Below are 17,062 nucleotides of genomic sequence, written 5' to 3'. Positions count from 1 at the left end.
AAGGCTGTGGAGAAAAGCTCAGAATAGGATTGCCAATTGGGAAAGACAATGCAGACTTTATTTCCAGCAATGAGATTGACTTCACCTCAGCTTGCACTACTGGCCTTGAACCTCACATCTTTGCCTAAATTCTGCTTGAATATGAAAGTCCAGACCTCATGGTGAGGCTTATCCATGGAAACCATATGGAAACCATATGGAAACAGCTGTAGTGATGTGAAAAATATTCAACTACGTTTGCCTTAACCCTTTCGTAAGATAATCGGAGCAGAGCCGAAAAACACTGGCAGCACAAATGCAGAAATACAGTCTACTCTGATGCCTCAGGACAGATACAGGGCTCACCATTAACCAGAAGAACTACTTCCCATAACTAAGTGACTCTACACAAGAGCTTCTATACTGCGGAATGCACATCAATATTTGGGTTGAATTTAACTTTCCCCTACTGCCCATAGCCCTTCGGAGAGTTTAGATCAGACCAGTAAGGGATGCTTTCAGATTCAGGTCTGGAGTTCTCTGGTGATGATCTGTCACGTGGAAATTTATTACGAATCTAACAAGGCCATTTTACTTTAGTAAATCTACAGTTGGTTTTCTGTAAATATTGTTCGTAATTCTGGAAGACCGATTGCTCTTTAAACCTGTCCACGGTTATTCAGGTAAGCTTCGTAATCACTAACGTCAATAAAAACGGCTTGCCAATTTTTCTTTTTATAATAAATTTTAGGCCATGTGTAGACAATGAAAGTTTAAAAACATGACAATATCCTTCTAGATATCATAGTTAAAATAAATTATGGATGAAATGTGGACCTCTTTACTGTGCAAGCCTGAATTGCATTTTTTTAAAAGATTTTATTTATTTATGTGACAGAGAGACAGCCAGCGAGAGAGGGAACACAGCAGGGGAGTGGGAGAGGAAGAAGCAGGCTCCCAGCTGAGGAGCCCGATGTGGGACTTGATCCTGGAACGCTGGAATCACGCCCTGAGCCGAAGGCAGACGCTTAACGACTGCGCTACCCAGGCGTGAATTGCATTTTGGAAACATACTGGATGACTCCCAAAGCTCTAGTCTTGGTTTCTCACCAGAGTTCTTGTCTAAAGATACAGATCTGGGGAACGTGATGAATTCTGTTTTAAATATACCAGGGCTGTGATGAGAATGAAAGTAGATAAACAAGGAGAGCTTTCTAACTGATTTTTGGGCAAGCCACTTATCTCTTTGAGCATTAGTCTCCATCTGTACAAAAGAAATACTTGCATTGTCTATTTCACAGGAGTATTATGAAATGAAATAACTATATAAGAGAAAGTTTTGCAAACTCTAACTCAAATTGTATATACTTTATTATTATGTATAAAATCAATTTATATCTACTGCTACCACCTCAAGTGGCATGCAGAATCCTTGGTATCTCTAAACTAGACTCTGCTCCTTTATCTCCTCCAGATGTTCCTGTTTATGTGGATAGCACCCTCATTATCCCAGGCATCTAAGCTTAGAAACTGGGGTTGTGCTAGAAAGCTTGCCCCTTCACCCACTCTGATCCGCGAACAATCAGTTCAAATTTAAAAATTTCAAAAAATAAATCTGACCAGGTCAAACCCTTGCTCAAAAATCTTTGACAATAACCAACTGTTCTTGAAAAAAGGGGGCCAAAACACAAAGTTGTCCCCAAGACCCTGTCCTGTCTGGCCTTGCCCACCCTACCCTCTCAACTCAATCGTATGCTCTCCTCTGTCCCTTCCGCACTCCAGCCACGCAGCCTTCTTTGAGTTCTCCAAAGCCCCCTGTTCTTCTAGCTACACAGCCTTTGTCCATGCTGCCCTTTGCTGGAACCGCCAGCCCCAGCTATCCTGTCATCATCTCCAGCTCCATGTCCTCTGCAAAGCCACCCTGCACTTCCTGCCATTGCTCAAGTTCTGTAAAGGGGGTGCATAGAAATACATCCTGTTCTTGAGGTCACTTATTATCTTTTGAAATGATGGGTTATATGAAGTCTCTCTTTGCTTTCTCAACTATAAAGTTCATTCAGCTGTTCATTCCTTCAACTTACTCTAAAGTTCAGCAATGAGTCTGTTCTTACTCCTGCATTATAATCTCAATGCCCAGCACATAATGGGTACTTTTTAAATGAATGAGTAAATCAGTCAATCTTGAGATCTTCTCCTCTCACTGTGTTTGTGTGTGTGTATAAAATATAATCCGTATAATATTTATGATATAGTAAAACAATAATAGCCATGATATTTAACTTCTACTCTAATCTTTTGTCCTGCTTTGAAAAAAAATTTTTTTCTAGGAAAGTACTGTAATTCAAGCACAAAGATAAGCATTTTATACTCAGTGCTTTGGAAGGAGGTTTTTGTTTTTGCTGTTGTTGTGCTTCATTTCAGGGGTGCTGGAAAAGGAGTCTGCTGTTTGGAGGGAGTTTGGTATTAAATGTGGAATGCAAAGAAGCCCTGGGAGAGACTGAATGTTTCACTGTACATGTGAGGAAAGGACCCAGCTCTGACCCTGGGATATAAACCAATTTTTACAATTTTGTACCCCTAAATATTTTGAGCCTCATATTTGCAGCCCTTTATAAAGCTTCTTTGCATTCCTCGTATTAACAAGACAACCAAAGGCAATAGTTAAGGAATGGCCTAGGGGTCCTGCAGACCTCTGAATCCTGGTTCAGTCTTCTGTCAACTATAAGACCTTGGACAGATTGACTAACCATATCTAACCTCAGTTTCCTTACCTGTAAAATGGACAAATAAAGAAACAGTCCCTAGGTCATAAAATCATTGTGAGAATGAAATGAGACATCATAAGCCCGTGAAGTAGGGAAGACAGAGGACTGTGCCCTGTGTGACAGCCTCAAATAGGTCAAGAGCACACAAAACTAGTGTCACAAAGCTGCGGACCTGAACGGAAGTCTAACAATTGCAAATCCCCTGTTAATTCTCAGTTTAATTAAATTCCTGGCAGAAGAAGGTACTTCATAATATAGTTTTATTGTTCTTTCAAACTATAATCTAAGCAGCAAATGATGTCTGAGCTCTTTAAACCAACTGAAACATGAGAGAATTCATACCAATTCTGATTATAAAATTCTATTGTGTTGAGGAAATAATGGTCCCCACAGTCACAGGCAGAATCTATGAAGCCAAAGAGGCACGGAGGTGTAGTCCTCAACACGACAGGGAAGACCGCAGAGAACATAACCTACACCACAAATGCACCAGCGTTCTAGGGCGGGGTCAGTCAGCTACAGCCTGGGTGCCGAAGTTGGCCCTGTCTCGGTAAGTAAGGTTTTACTGCACCAGAGCCACACCTGGCCATTCGTGTACAGTTGTGACAGCGTGAGGTCCACAAAGCCTCAAGTATTTATCATCTGGCCCTTCACAAAAAAACAGTTGCCAACCTCTCTTACAGAAGACATATAACAGGGAAAAATAAACCCTGAACATATTTTAAATGCCAAACTTTATTCCTCGAGTTCTTTCTTCACACCTGCAGTCCCATGAACAAGGGGTATTTTACCCTTTGTTTGTGAAGGAGCAGGTGAGCCAAATTCCCCAAAATGAAACGAACATCAGGGCCTTCAAGTTGGGAGGGATTTTTCACAGAAAAGTTCACGACTTTGAGGTTCGACTACATTCACCTCGGTGGTCCCAATATCTTTAACTCCCCTGGTTATGAAACTCTGCATGTTTATACATATGCAAGACTCACTGGAATTTTCTCTTCTTCAAGGAGTGGTGCCGGTCTAGAGCGCTTCCCCAGTCCCTCCTCTTCTGCTGCTTTCTTATAGATATTCCGAGTCTCCTGGGTATCTGGTGCTTGCAGATCATAATATTGTGATTTCGTTTTCAAGCTATTGGCAAATTCTTCGGACTGAGTTTTTCTGAAGAGAAACAAATGTGGAATTATCAAGCAACATTCTCCAACATGGATAGCTTTTCCAAAGCAGATGCCTGCATTCAAATTATGTGAAAAACAGTAACAGATACCGTTTACTGAGTGCTTACACTATGCTAAGCCCTTTGCTGTATTTAAAGACATTAATTTGGGGCCCCTGGGGGGCTCAGTTGGTTAAATGTCTGACTCCTGATTTCAACTCCAGTTGTGAGATTGAGCCCAGCGTTAGTCTCCCTGCTCAGTGAGGAGTCTGCTTATCCCTCCCCCTCCCCCCACTTGTGCTCTCTCACTCTCTCAAATAAATAAATAAAATCTTAACTAAAGAAAAGACATTAACTTAATTCTCATAACAACCCTATAAGGAAGGGCTTGTTGTCCTTGCTTAATTGCAAGAGACTCAAAATAATTATTTATCCAAGGCCACATCGTGGCAAGCCAGGATCGGGACTCCGGTCTGCCCAACTCCTGTCCAGAAGCTAAACTATGACGAGCCGCACACAACTCCTTTATCTCTGTGTGCCCATTTATAGTTTTAGTTACAGGAGTTGGTGGGCAGCATCAGCAGCCTTTGGGACCTGAACCGAGGTCCATATGTCTGTTTCTATCTCATCAGCTCAGATAGGGCTGTCAATACTCAAGGGATAGCAGGCTTCCCAGAAGTCACCCTGGGCCCCCAGCAGAGGGGATCCATCATCTGCCTCACTGCTACCAGCCTGGTTACCTTCCTGCATCTCCAGTTGATCGTGTCACTTCCTATTCAGACATCTCTACTGTCCACAAAACAAGGTCCAAAGTTCTAACTCTGGGTTTCAAGGCACTTTAGAGTATGACCCCCTGTCTCCTGCTACTTGCCCAGGTATACTCCAAACATTCAGAAGAAGTCATTGTCACCCAAAGAACCAGACATATTCAAAACTAGGGGTCTTGATTATGCCCTCTGCCTGCAATTTCTTTCCTGACATTTTGTAGCTGGAAGGCTCTACTTATCTTTCAAGGTTCAATTCAGATTTCACACCTCTTCTGTGGACTGGAATAATGGCTCAGTTAATGCTCTGTTTATAACTTAGTTGCAGCACATATCACAGCCCGTATCAGCTGAAGTTAGTTGTGTACCTGCCTGTTTCTCCTCCTACTGGAAGCTTCTTGCTCATCTTTGAATTCCCACCACCTAGCACAGTGTAAGCACCTAGAGGGCCTGCTTCTCAGCTGCCCACCTCTAAGTAACCTTGTCTGAAGGCCTGAAGCTTGAACAGTCACTGCATTTCTCACTTGTATTCCCAATGCTCAGTCATGTCAGGCTTCGGTGCTCTGGCGTGATTCTGGTGAAGCCAGTGATCGCAGGGGAAACCACATTCAGATCGAAACTCAGATGACAATCGATGAAGTGAAACGGCTGATTTGATTGCATTGTGGGAAGGAAGGGAACCACCAAAAGTGTAAAGAAACTTGCCGGAGACATGTATAGTGACTTTTGTGGCTCTCAGATCCCACCCCACTCTCCCTTCAGATACTCTGAAGAAGGGGCAAATCTGCACCATTTTATAATTTGGCCAGCCCCTCACGGGTCTGCAGACTCATACCTGAGCTCTTCCGCTGCCCGCTCTGCTTTCAGCTGGGCTCTCTCGGCAATAATTTCATCACAGAGCACATCGTAGGGTTTATCTAGATGGTGCTCACCCATCACCCAGACCCAGACTTCCTTATCAGCTCCCAGTTTCCAATGAACAGATTTGCTGTTCTCTGCAAGCAAAACAAAATTTGGATTGTACAAATATCTTTAGTCGTGGGTTATGATGTTTGCCATCATTAAAGTATTTAGGGTCTGCAGGAAAAAAATATTAGATGAGACAAAGCACTTCCAATCTCCTTAGGAAGAAGCAGCAGTCCCAGGGAGCAATGGAGGGTGGCCACAGTGGGTGGCGTCTGCAGCAATGTTTGTTTTAAAATATGAATACGAGGGCTCCTGGGTGGCTCAGTCGGTTGAGTGTCTGCCTTCAGCTCCAGTCTGATCCCGGGGTCCTGGGATCGAGCCCCTCTCCTTGTTGAGCTCCCTGCTCAGCAGGGAGTCTGCTTCTCCCTCTCCCTCTGTCCCTCCTCCTCCATCATGCACTCTCTCACTCTCTCACTATGCTCTCTCTCTCTCAAAAAAATAAATAAAATCTTTTAAAAATATATGAATATGGTTTTTGAATGCGTCCACTTTGTAACTAAAGAAGGCAAGATGGGGAAAAGCATGCAGTTTGTGCTAACATCAGATGTTAGAACTTCTAAGGTCTGAGAATCTTCTGGAATCCCAGAAGTACACAGCTGCTCCAGGGTTTGGTATTTCCATTTTAGAACTGCACTGGCTTTAGTTTAAATCCTAGCCCTGTCACTTACTAGCTGTGTGATTTGGACAAATTATTTAATCTCTCTAAGCCTCAAATTCCTCATCTGCAAAATGGGAATACGACCATCTACAACACAGGACTGCTGTAGGGGAGCAGGCTACACCAGCTATTTCCCCAGTGCCTGCCGCAGAATAGGAGTTCATGAGAGGTTAAATGCTACTGTCCGCCCTATTGTTTACTTCTATGGCTGCTTGGAGATTCACACCAGCTTGTGAGAAGATAATACTACTGGTAGTGTGATACTTGGTGAAGCTACTTAAATGACCCTTGTTTACAACTGGTCACAGGGGTTGTATTACATTCTAGCTCCTGGACTCCTGAGACGCGGCACACAGGTCATGCTCCCTGAACCCCGGGGGTATGTGGAACACACCCAGGAGAGGCCAAGAGGTGCAGTCCCTAAATCTAAAAGCCCCCAGGCAGACCTACCAAGGGTCATTATGGTCCATGTTGTGGTCAAGATCCCTGGGTCCTAAGGACGCTAAACTGGCCAGTGGTGTTGAGTGTGGGCAAGAGGGCACCTGATGGAACAGAGGTGCTTAGAGGTTAGAAACCCACACTGGGACCGTGTCCTGTCTTCTTAGGTTAAGTAGAAGGTTTCCAATTAAAGCATCTTCTATCCAGTGAATTGTTGACCTACTTCCTACTGTTGCCTCAGGATACATTAAAAAAGCAGGCTGCTCAAACTCAGCTGTGTTCTTTATCTTCCCACTTTTCACCCTTCTTGGGGCAATGAAGACTTTCTACAGCGTAATAAAATTCTAAATAGGATACTGGGGCAGGGAGGGAGGGGAGACAGAATCTTCACTCTAAGAGGAGTTAAATGTATCATCCAGAAGGCAGCTGACCTGGCACTGTTTTCACAAGTGGAGGAACAGCGAAAGTGGCACCAGGTATGAAGGGAAGATCAATCCCAAGTGTGCCCTCGTGGGGATGGGCCCTGGCCAGCTCTGGCTCTGTGTGAGGAGATGCCAAATGGTTCATTAACTTTAGAAAGCTGTCACACCTCATAAAACTGCCTTTATTACGCTCTCTCAGGGCAACTAATAATATTTTTTACTATGTCCATCTCTCAATCTTCACCTAAGTAACACTCTACCAATATTTTTGACAGTAGGAGAAAGACGCCCTGAGAGGAGAGTGGTAGAGGGCCAGGGGAGACAGGGAGGGAGGACCCGGGGATTCCTGAAGTTTTGCTCAGCACAGCAGGACACATTCTCCAGAGAGCGCCACAGGCTGCAGGCTGGGGCATCACTCCTGGGGGAAGAAGGTGCTGCCCTGAAGGGTGAGGTGGGGGAGAAATCCCAGAATCACCTGTGAACAGAGGAGGGTGCTTAGAAACCACAAGCAGAGAAGACCACCAAAGGAGAGGGCTAGAGCCTTGACGTTCTAGAAGCAGGGGAGTGGTGAGAGTATGGTGAGGGCAAGGAAATTATGGTTTGGGGCAAGAAAAAAGAGAACTGTCAGATTCAGCCAGATACCAAAAGCAGGGCTCTTGACAGAATGGCACTGACAATAATCTCTGTGCTGAGGGCTCCTCACCTTGGGAGCTCTTCAATGTCACCTGAGAACATAGAGATTGGAGGGCCTTCAAGGGCTTCCCCACGACTCCCTAAAACCTTAGTGGAGGCTGCTGGAGAAGTTATTCTAGTAAAATGAGTGTTAGCTCCAATACCCTCAGTTTTACACCAAGATGGGGGAAGACTACTCAGGCCTCTGTTTAGTTCATTCTACAAAAACTTACTGAGTTTCTAACTCTGAGCAAGATGCGGATGAGCTAAATGCTGCAGGGGATACAGGATAAAACAGATGTGGCCGTTTTCCTGCAACTCACCTAGAGTTTGCGAGAGAAAGAGCAGGCATTAGGTTACTCACATAATGAACTTTATTCCCCATCTACTATGTACCAGGCAGCGAGGTACATGTGTGTAAGCACTTATGAACAGGACAGACCAGCCCCTGCCCTCGGGGAACTTACATTCTAGCTGGAGACAGAAATTGAACACTGAATTAATTATGAAAGTAAAACAACTTGGGGGAGGGGTGTGAAAGGGTGCTAGGGGAATATTTAAGAAGAAGAACCGATCAGTTTGAAGGACCAGGGGAACACGCATTATAACCACAATAGATTTTAAGTCCAGTGAGGAATCTCAGGATGGAGAAATCGCTTTGGAAGGACACAGAAGAAAAGAGAAGTTCTTTGTATTGAGTTTTGGAGGATGGACCTGGAGTTTAGACAGAGAGTAGGGCGTAAGTTTGGTGACCTACACAAAGACAGTGTGCTCGAAGATCAGAGAAGGAAATCAGTGAAGGGCTATAAGGAATCAGGGCCTCAGTGACAGCTGAAAAGAGCTTCAGGTGTCACCTGGCCATGGGCTAAGGATCATGCAGGGGACAGAGGGCCACATGGCACAAGTCCCAGACACCTGGCTAAACGATTTAAACTTAGGCCCTGCACTGCATAAAGCCAGAAAGTGCTGTTAAAATCCCAGTGTTTCTACCAACTCTTTATGTGACCATGTATATGATACCTTACCTCTCTGAGCCTGAGCTCCCTCTCTGATAAAACACAGGTAGTAAGTCGGACCTCACGGGTCTGTCACATGGTAAATGCTCAAAAATATTAGTTCCATGTTCTTGATTAAATGACCAACGAAGAGTCCATGACTGTGTCTGTGCAGATGGTGCCAGGGTCAGAGAAGTGACTTAGGAAGTACCATGGCACATTCGCGTGTGGGGTGGATCAGGGAAGTAGGAGGGGGCTGTCCAGTGTCTGAGTGGGGACAGAATGGGGGAGAGATGAGGGGTGAGAGACCACGAGTGAGGCACACGGGGCCCAAATGAGGGAAAGGTCAGTAAGATTCAGGTGGCTGAAAAGGAAGGACTCAAAGATGAGAGAGGAGATGGCAGGGTAATAAGCAGAAACAGTGACATCAAGAAAATAAATTTGTTTGAGCTGTTTTAGAAATAAAGAATAAATTATTTTTAATTTTACTAACAATCTACATGGAGAGCTTCAGTAGATATCTGAACTATGGCATTGGAGTTCAGAAATGCTGTCGAGGGGCGCCTGGGACTGTTGGGCGGCTGCCTTCGGCTCAGGGCGTGATCCTGGCGTTCCGGGATCGAGCCTCACATCGGGCTCCTCCGCTGGGAACCTGCCTCTGCCTCTTCCTCTCCCACTCCCCTTGCTTGTGTTCCCTCTCTCGCTGGCTGTCTCTCTGTCACATAAATAAATAAAATCTTTAAAAAAAAAAGAAGAAATGCTGTTGAGACTGACTGTGAATTTGGGAATTACTTTATAGCTGTCATCACTGAAGCCACTGGTGTAGAAGAATTGCAAAGGGAATGAAGACTAGTGAGAACCTGGGGAAAGCATGTGCTCCACTCGGGAGGCAAAAGGGAAGAAAGAGAACATTCTGATTAAAACAGCAAAAAAAAAAAAAAAAAAGGATTTCTGACTCCTAAACGCAACATAATATAGGAGCCTGGGGAGAATGCGCTGCCATGCAGCCAAGAGAGATGGTGCTCCATGCCCTGCAGACACAGAAAGGGGGTGGAGACCCTTGAGGAGGGTCTCAGGAGTCTCTGACCTCGGAGAGTACTTTTAGGGAGACAGGCGGGGGACAGGCTACAGAAGCAGGACAGAAAGGATGATAAAAGGTGGAGGTTGTAAGCATGTGCTCTGGGGAAGTTTATTCGTAAGCAAGTAAAAGAGGATTCAGTCATTTGTTCAACAAATATTTACTGAGCATCCGCTATGTTCCGGGCACTATACTACAGGCCTGTGAGACAGAAAGAGCAGCTTAGGAGTCTGGATGGTTGAAAGACTTCTTTAAATAGAAGAAACAGGGACAAATTTTACACTTGGGGTTTTGGGAGGGGAGAGCGAAAGGATGCCAGGGACCAGGCCTGGGGAATGATGGCAGGAGGAGTATGCAGAGAACAGGTAAGGAAGAAAATATTGACAAGAAGAGGAGAAAAGCCTCTGTCTGCTAAGAGCTGAAAGCTGACAGACATACACCCACATTTCTGTCCCCAGTGTGCTTCCTTAAGGTAAAGTATACATTTAAGAGATCCTCATGGGGCAGGGACTGCACCTAGAATAAGGTGCTATCCACACATTCTGGATTTTTTGTCTACTTCACCTTGAAATTATATGTACTCTCTAATCAGAGGACAGTGAGAGAGGGACCTTTTCATAGCACTTCCATTAAATTGTAAGGTTTGCTCCCAGTCCTTGAATCACGTTTGCATACTGCAGCGTTCTTCATGTTTGCTAGCTTAGGGATTCTTGAGAACTTCTAAAACCAACTTTTCTAGAATAGTGGGTCCGTGGTGCTTCGTACTACACCACAAAGAACCGCTGTGCAGACTCTTATCGCCACCTCATTCACCATAAACGATCTCTAACTAGGCGATGCTGTGAACTATCACATAAAAATGGGGCGACACTTGGCATGGGGATGGCCAGGCTTATCCCAGTCTTACATTAGTGTGTGACACTGCTCGTATCATCATTGTGTCTGACTTCTCCCCACACGGTGGGCCCAGCAGCGGTGTAGGAGGGAGAGACTGCAAGTGTCAGTATGGGTCATCTTGGGTGCAGGCCAATACAACTCCCAGGGCTTCCCCCCAAACTAAGACTGTGATTCAAAGGGTCAGCAACTGGTCTCCACTCCAACTAGATCCAACTCAGAAAGACAACCATAGTAACAGGCGAGAATGAGAAATGAAGATGTATATACCATGTCCCTACAAAGAGAAGACCAAAAACTGAACAGAAGCCAGAACATCAACACCAGGGGCCTCCTAACAAATTCACATATTGGGAGTATCATCAGGACTGACAGCAGCACCTACCAATACCCAGGCTGTTAAAATATGATATACTTCCCTAAACTCCCAACCTCTCAAGTATCTCCCACCACTCTGGCCTCTCCTCTAGGGATCCCCACCCCCACATCCAGAAACCAAAAGATCCAGGCGCGTGGGCCCCTCCAGGAGTCACGTACCATAGCCATGTCCCTTCTGACTGATGCCCATGCCACGTCTGCCATTAAATATTTAGAGTACCACCCAAGGCTATTACTAACCCCATCTTATAATGAGGAAGTTGAGGTTCAGGGAGGGTATTTAACTTGCCCAAGATCACAGAGTTAGTGAAATTGGAACCAGAATTCAAAACCAGTCCACGAGACTGCAAAACATGTGTTTAAGGCAGCCTTGTAATGCATCGTCCAAACTGAAACACTTCTGAGAGCACAAGGGAAACCCACCAAAAGGGATGCCAGGACAATGAATGTAGACAGGGCTCAGACGGGCCAGCTCGGGCGTGGGGACACCATCACATTCCCTCTGGGCCCTGAAAAGCAGGACAGGCCAGGAGAAGGCGAGACCCAGCCCCATGAGCTTGCAAGCCCCATAGGACTTCCTGAAATTACTTACAACTGCTGCTTTCCCCATCGTTTGCTAGGTTTGTTACTCTGGGTACTAAAGTCCATCTTTAAAATTTTAAATAATTGTTATGCTTATTTTAGAGACAAAAGGACAGAAAGGAAGCCGGAAAACCTGTATGGTGCTTGGGCCCAGGAAAGTAGGTGGTGCTATAGACAGATGAGAACTTGAGTCAGGAGAGGAGACCAGCTTAATCCAGGGACTCAGGAAGGTAAATGGGAAGAGGAGATCAGTAATTACCCACATGCGGGTGCTCCCCACAGAAGAAGATAAGCCCAGCTAAACTATCAAGCTCAGAGTTAGGAGGACAGGAGACAGGGCCAGAACCAGTGGTTCAGAACAGACCTGGAATAGATCTGTACCTGGGCTCAAATTCTGACTCTACCAGTGACCATACAAATGACTTTCTCTTTGTTTCCTTATTTGTAACAAGAAAGGTGACAACATGTACCATCCCAGATTCTTGTGAGGTTTAAATGAAATAGCATAAATATAATGCTTATATCTGGCACATCCTAACAGACCAGCACCTTGGTAAGGGAAAAGCTCTAGGCAATGGAACAGATGAAGTAAAATCTATAGGGTTCAGTGGCTAGCTGTGTGGCTCCTAGGTTTCTGGCTGCAGTGACAAGGGAAAATGCAGTGCCACTGATTATAACAGAGAATGAGAGGCAGGGTCAGGCCTGGGGGTGGTGAGGAGGATTGAGGTGACATTGATGAGCTTATGGGTGATCTGAGTGGGAATACTCGTTAGGGAATGGACACTGAGACCGAAGCAGGTGAGAGGCCTGGCTTGGCAGTATGGGTTTGAGCGTCGCTGGCATATAGGTGGTGTTTAACCCTAAAAGGTAGAAGCGGGGGCCTCTGGGGTGGCTCAGTTGGTTGGGTGTCTGCCTCTTGATTTTGGCTCAGGTCATGATCTCAGGGTTGTGGTCGTAGGATTGTGTCTGGCTCCACACAGAGCATAGAGCTTGTTTGGGATTCTCTCTTACCCCTCCCTCTGCCCATTGCAACCCCCCACCCCTGCCACCTGCCACCACTCATGCTCTCTCTCTCTAAAAAAAAAAAAAAAAAAAAAGGTAGAAATGGTGCCCCAGGGAGATAATACAGAGACCTTAACCTGGGATCTGTGAAACTGAGAGTTTGTGAACAAGATTTAGGGAGACTGTTAACATTGTAAAACTATACACAAAATGTTGTCTGTGTGCACTTTCCCGATCCAAGCTCTCACTAAATTTTCAAAGGAGTCTATGAGCCTCTCAACCCCACCTCCAGGTTACAAACCACCAGTGCAGAGTGAGGCACCCTGGGGGAACACGGGCATTCGGGGGTAAGGCAGGGATTAAAAAGAGATCATTACGGAGAGAGCAGGAGACCCATGACATCAAGAGAGAGACTCAGAGAGGCAACTCCAGAGTCCAATGAGGCTGAGGAATCGACTAGATCAGAACTGAATCTATCAGTGGAGGTCACTGCAGTGGCTTCAAGAGTGAGGGAGGGGAGGGAGGGCCACTGCAGGTGGCACAAACCAGTGGGTTATGGTCATTTCATGGAAAAGGAAGGCTCTGCATAAGGGACCTTGTTTGCCTGGTAGCAATGAGAATGCGGCAAATGAAGTTTCACGATCCAAGTCCATTTCAAGGGCACACACAGTCCCTCCTGCACCACACACAGCAACCAGATCCCAGTCTACTGCTTAGCTTTCTGTCCGCCTGGAGGCCCAATGAAACAAGTGCTGGACACTCCTCTACTGAGTGAAGGCCTCTCCTGTCTGTGTTACCAGAAAGAAATCACACAGAACAAAGGCAGGGCCCTGACGCAGGCATACGTCTTAGAGGTGTGCAAGGCGCCTGCAGACAAGAGTAACGCCTTAAGCTCCAGGTGGGCTGGACAGGCAGCATATTCATTAACAGCATCCACTCTGGGAGAGTCAGGCTCAGGGTCGATTGCAGGTCTTACCAGTTGCTGCCCTGGGCAAGCTAGTTCATGTCCCAGCCTCGCTTTCCCCCATCTGTAAAATGTGAACAGTAGTTCAGCTTCAGGCTTGGCTGTGATTATTTAATGAGATCGTATATTTAAGCCCCGAGCTCAGGTCTGATGCACCGACAGCTTGGTGGTACTACCTGGAGAGTCCAGAGCAGCACTGCCCAAGCGTCAGCTACAGCCGCAATTATACACGTTCTAGTAGCCCCATCACGACAGCGAAAGAAATAGATGAAATTAACGTTAATAAATTTTATTTTGCCCACGTTATCCAAAAGATTATCATGTCAATATGTAATGACTATAAAATTGTTAATGTGGTATTTTACATTATTCTTCCTATCAAGTCTTTGAAATCTGGTAATTTACCCTTCTAACACACCTCAGTCCAGACTATTCTCATTTCACCAGCTCAGCAGCCACACGTGGCTAGGGGCTACCATCCTGGTCAACCCAGCTCCAGACCTCCAGTTATATGTCCCCCCGCAGGCAGAGGAGGAACATAATTCTCTCCCTCTCTAGAAATCACATTTTCCCATTACATTTTGAAATGATTTTCCGATCTATTACTAAGTTAAATTCATATTTCTAATTGCTTTTCAGCCCTTTCTACTCTAGCCGTAAGACTGCTAAAAGGTTCCTGGTATACACAATATGCAAACATTTTAGTGATGCTCTTTGAAAACTCACCACGGTGGACCATATAGAGAAGAAAATGACCAGATGACAATGAAAGAACTGCCAAGCGATGAGCTAAAATGGCGCGAAGGAATGAGGGGAAGGGAGGGCATAAGATATATTTAAAGAGCCAAGAAAAGGACAATCTCCAAAGCTGCAGCCTGGCTAAGAACTGCTAAGAAAAAGCAGCACTAAAGTAATCCGGGTACAAGCTGGGCAGGGGTGGGGGTGGAGAGGCTGGGAGCACAGCCCGAAAGGAGCAGAAGCACACAGTAGGTCCGCAGCACAGATACAGCCCTGGGGAGCACCAGCCATAACACTGCCTTATACTATCTATGACTTTATCTTCAAAGGCAGAACAAGATGAAAGATGGAGAAGTGCTGTATTTTAGGGAAAGTTGGGAACGAATCAAACCTTCTCTTTTTCTGTAGTCATAAGAGAGAACTAATTTAGCGTAAAATGTATTTTTCCAAGTGTTAATAAACTTTTGGCATGAAATACTGATAGAATGTTCACTGCATATATTAACATACTTTTTAAATGATCATTTAATAAAATAATATAGATTTTCTAAGAGACAGATTCACACTCTGCAAAAAAAAGAATATAAGCAAAGAAATAAAATTACTGTCTTAAGTAGTCACAAGGAGACCACTTCAGCAAACACGAGAACCCCAAGGTCTTACAAAGTATCTGGGCCACTGGCATTGGGGCAAGAACCCTTCCGCTCTCACTAGTCCCAAAGTTACCCAACACATCAGTGTGCTCTCTTCACAGTGAACAATGGCTCCCAGAGAGGTCCAGCTCTCTCTGATAAACTCTGGCTCAAGAATGCAGGGAGATGTATAAGCCAGTTAAGAAAGATAAAAGGGCCATGCTTCAGTTTGGACATGTTACTTACAGAAGGAAAAATTTTATTTCGGGTCGTATAGAGTACTGTGAAATCCAATAAATCTGGGTACCTACTGGTGGTGTGACTTTGCATATATTGCTTAACTTCTCCGATTCTAAACTTTCTCCACCTATAAAACAGATAATACCAACTTTGCCGAAGTTTTGTGAAGATGAGACATACTGTATACAACAGTGCTTTGCATAGTGTCTGACAAAACACGTATTTAATAGCTGTTATTGATAATAAATGAGCTATTCATATTTTACTTCCATATCATTATAAAGGTTAGTTGAAAAGGTTTTAAATAAAGGCAGTATAAGGTAAAGGTCACTAAACTGACTTCCTTCTTGAGTCTGTATATACTAGCATGCAAGTGAGATTCATTTTCTCCATCTCTGAAACCCTGAGTGGTTTTATCACATTTTATTTTTCCTGGCTTAATGAAAAATGAGGAGAAATTTGTCTTGAATGCCTCTGTGAGTGACCTTGAAAACTGCTTTTTTTTTTTTTTTTTAACGACATAGGTATTCATCCATGACAGAGTTTGTGCTGGGGGAGGGTGAAGAGCAGAGGCGGTTAATGTCCTCTTTTCTACGTCTGTGTGTGTACATGCTTTAAGTCTCGATGTACAAGAATTCCTCCCTCATGGTCTCAAAAGGATCTCTCAAGCCACCAGGGATTCCCTGGGTCAGGAAGAAGTACAGCTGAAAATTTAACTCACATTAAAAAATGTGTGGTATGGAGGCGCCTGGCTGGCTCAGTCGGCTGACCGTGTGACTCTTGATGTCGGGGGTCATAAGTTTGAGCCCCATGTTGGGCATAGAGATTACTTTAAAAAAATGTGTAGTATGACTTTTTCGCCCCCAACAGCAGTATTTGCATTTTAAGAGGGAGTTTCCCTAAAAAAAGATAACGCAAAGAAAAACCTCTTAAAGTCTAAGAAATGTAAACATAGTTACTACAGAAATGCTGATACAATGCCTTTGCATGCTGGTAGTAGGATATAGGCCCCAGTGACAGTAAGTGGGAGAGAAGCCCTTTCTCAGGGCCCCTCAGATCAAACAGTACAGGTGACTTTTCACTTCAGCTTAAGTCAGTCTGGTTTTAAGTAAGAGATGTGCTTACGGCGACACAAGTTCCTGGTAAATGCTATGCATGTGTGGGTCCGTGCACGTAAGTGTAAGCTTCAAGCGGATAAGTTGTGCTATTAGAATCTCAACATTTCGGGTCCCTCTACCAAACTGGAACTTGCACCTGACTTGCTTCTGACTAGTGCGAACTGTTAACACAAGCCGGGAGCCACGGTACTAACACATTCACGGAAGAGACACGTGTAAGTTTACCTTTCTTTGGCCTGGATGTCACTGGCAACGACTCCTTTTTTTCCATTGCTGCTTCTCTTTCTTTCCATCGGCGGATCTGTTCCTCCCTCATCTTAAAGAACAGGATCTGTTTCTGTTCTTCGCTGAGCTCTGCCAGGAGATCGGGATCTATGTACATCTCTGACAGTATCTGTTTCAGCATCTTCGCAGGCCTGGAGTCTCTTACACCTGTGGCAAAAGTTCTTGCAAATGGCTTCCAGGTGTGCCTCCCCTGGGCCGGCACCTGCACGCCCCCACAGACCTTCCCAGAGACTCGCGGCAATCCTAGTGACTGGGGCGATAATTCAGCGCACTGGCTCTTGGTTCCTGGCACCAAAGACGCCGTCCACAATGCTGTTTGTGAACCTGCGAAGAGCAACAGGC

At 45.0% G+C, this 17,062-nt stretch overlaps 1 protein-coding gene across 2 annotated transcripts in view; it reads right to left on the bottom strand.

Annotated features, from left to right (window-relative positions):
- SH2D4A (SH2 domain containing 4A) overlaps positions 1-17,062 on the bottom strand; it is a 53,257-nt gene extending 36,195 nt beyond the window's left edge. For both annotated transcript variants that reach the window (XM_008706264.2, XM_040643191.1), the window contains exons 1-3: positions 16,661-17,062; positions 5,494-5,653; positions 3,728-3,899 (exon numbers count right to left, since the gene is read on the bottom strand). In XM_008706264.2, the coding sequence (XP_008704486.1) occupies positions 3,728-3,899; positions 5,494-5,653; positions 16,661-16,841 (513 nt within the window). In that variant the 5' untranslated portion in view covers positions 16,842-17,062. The remainder of the gene's footprint in view (positions 1-3,727; positions 3,900-5,493; positions 5,654-16,660) is intronic.

This window comes from Ursus maritimus, unplaced genomic scaffold (genome assembly GCF_017311325.1).
Source record: "Ursus maritimus isolate PB19 unplaced genomic scaffold, ASM1731132v1 scaffold_28, whole genome shotgun sequence".
NCBI classification, from domain to species: Eukaryota; Metazoa; Chordata; class Mammalia; order Carnivora; family Ursidae; genus Ursus; species Ursus maritimus.
The sequence above is the reverse complement of the archived record's forward strand: the minus strand, read 5'-3'. Positions and strand labels throughout refer to the sequence as shown.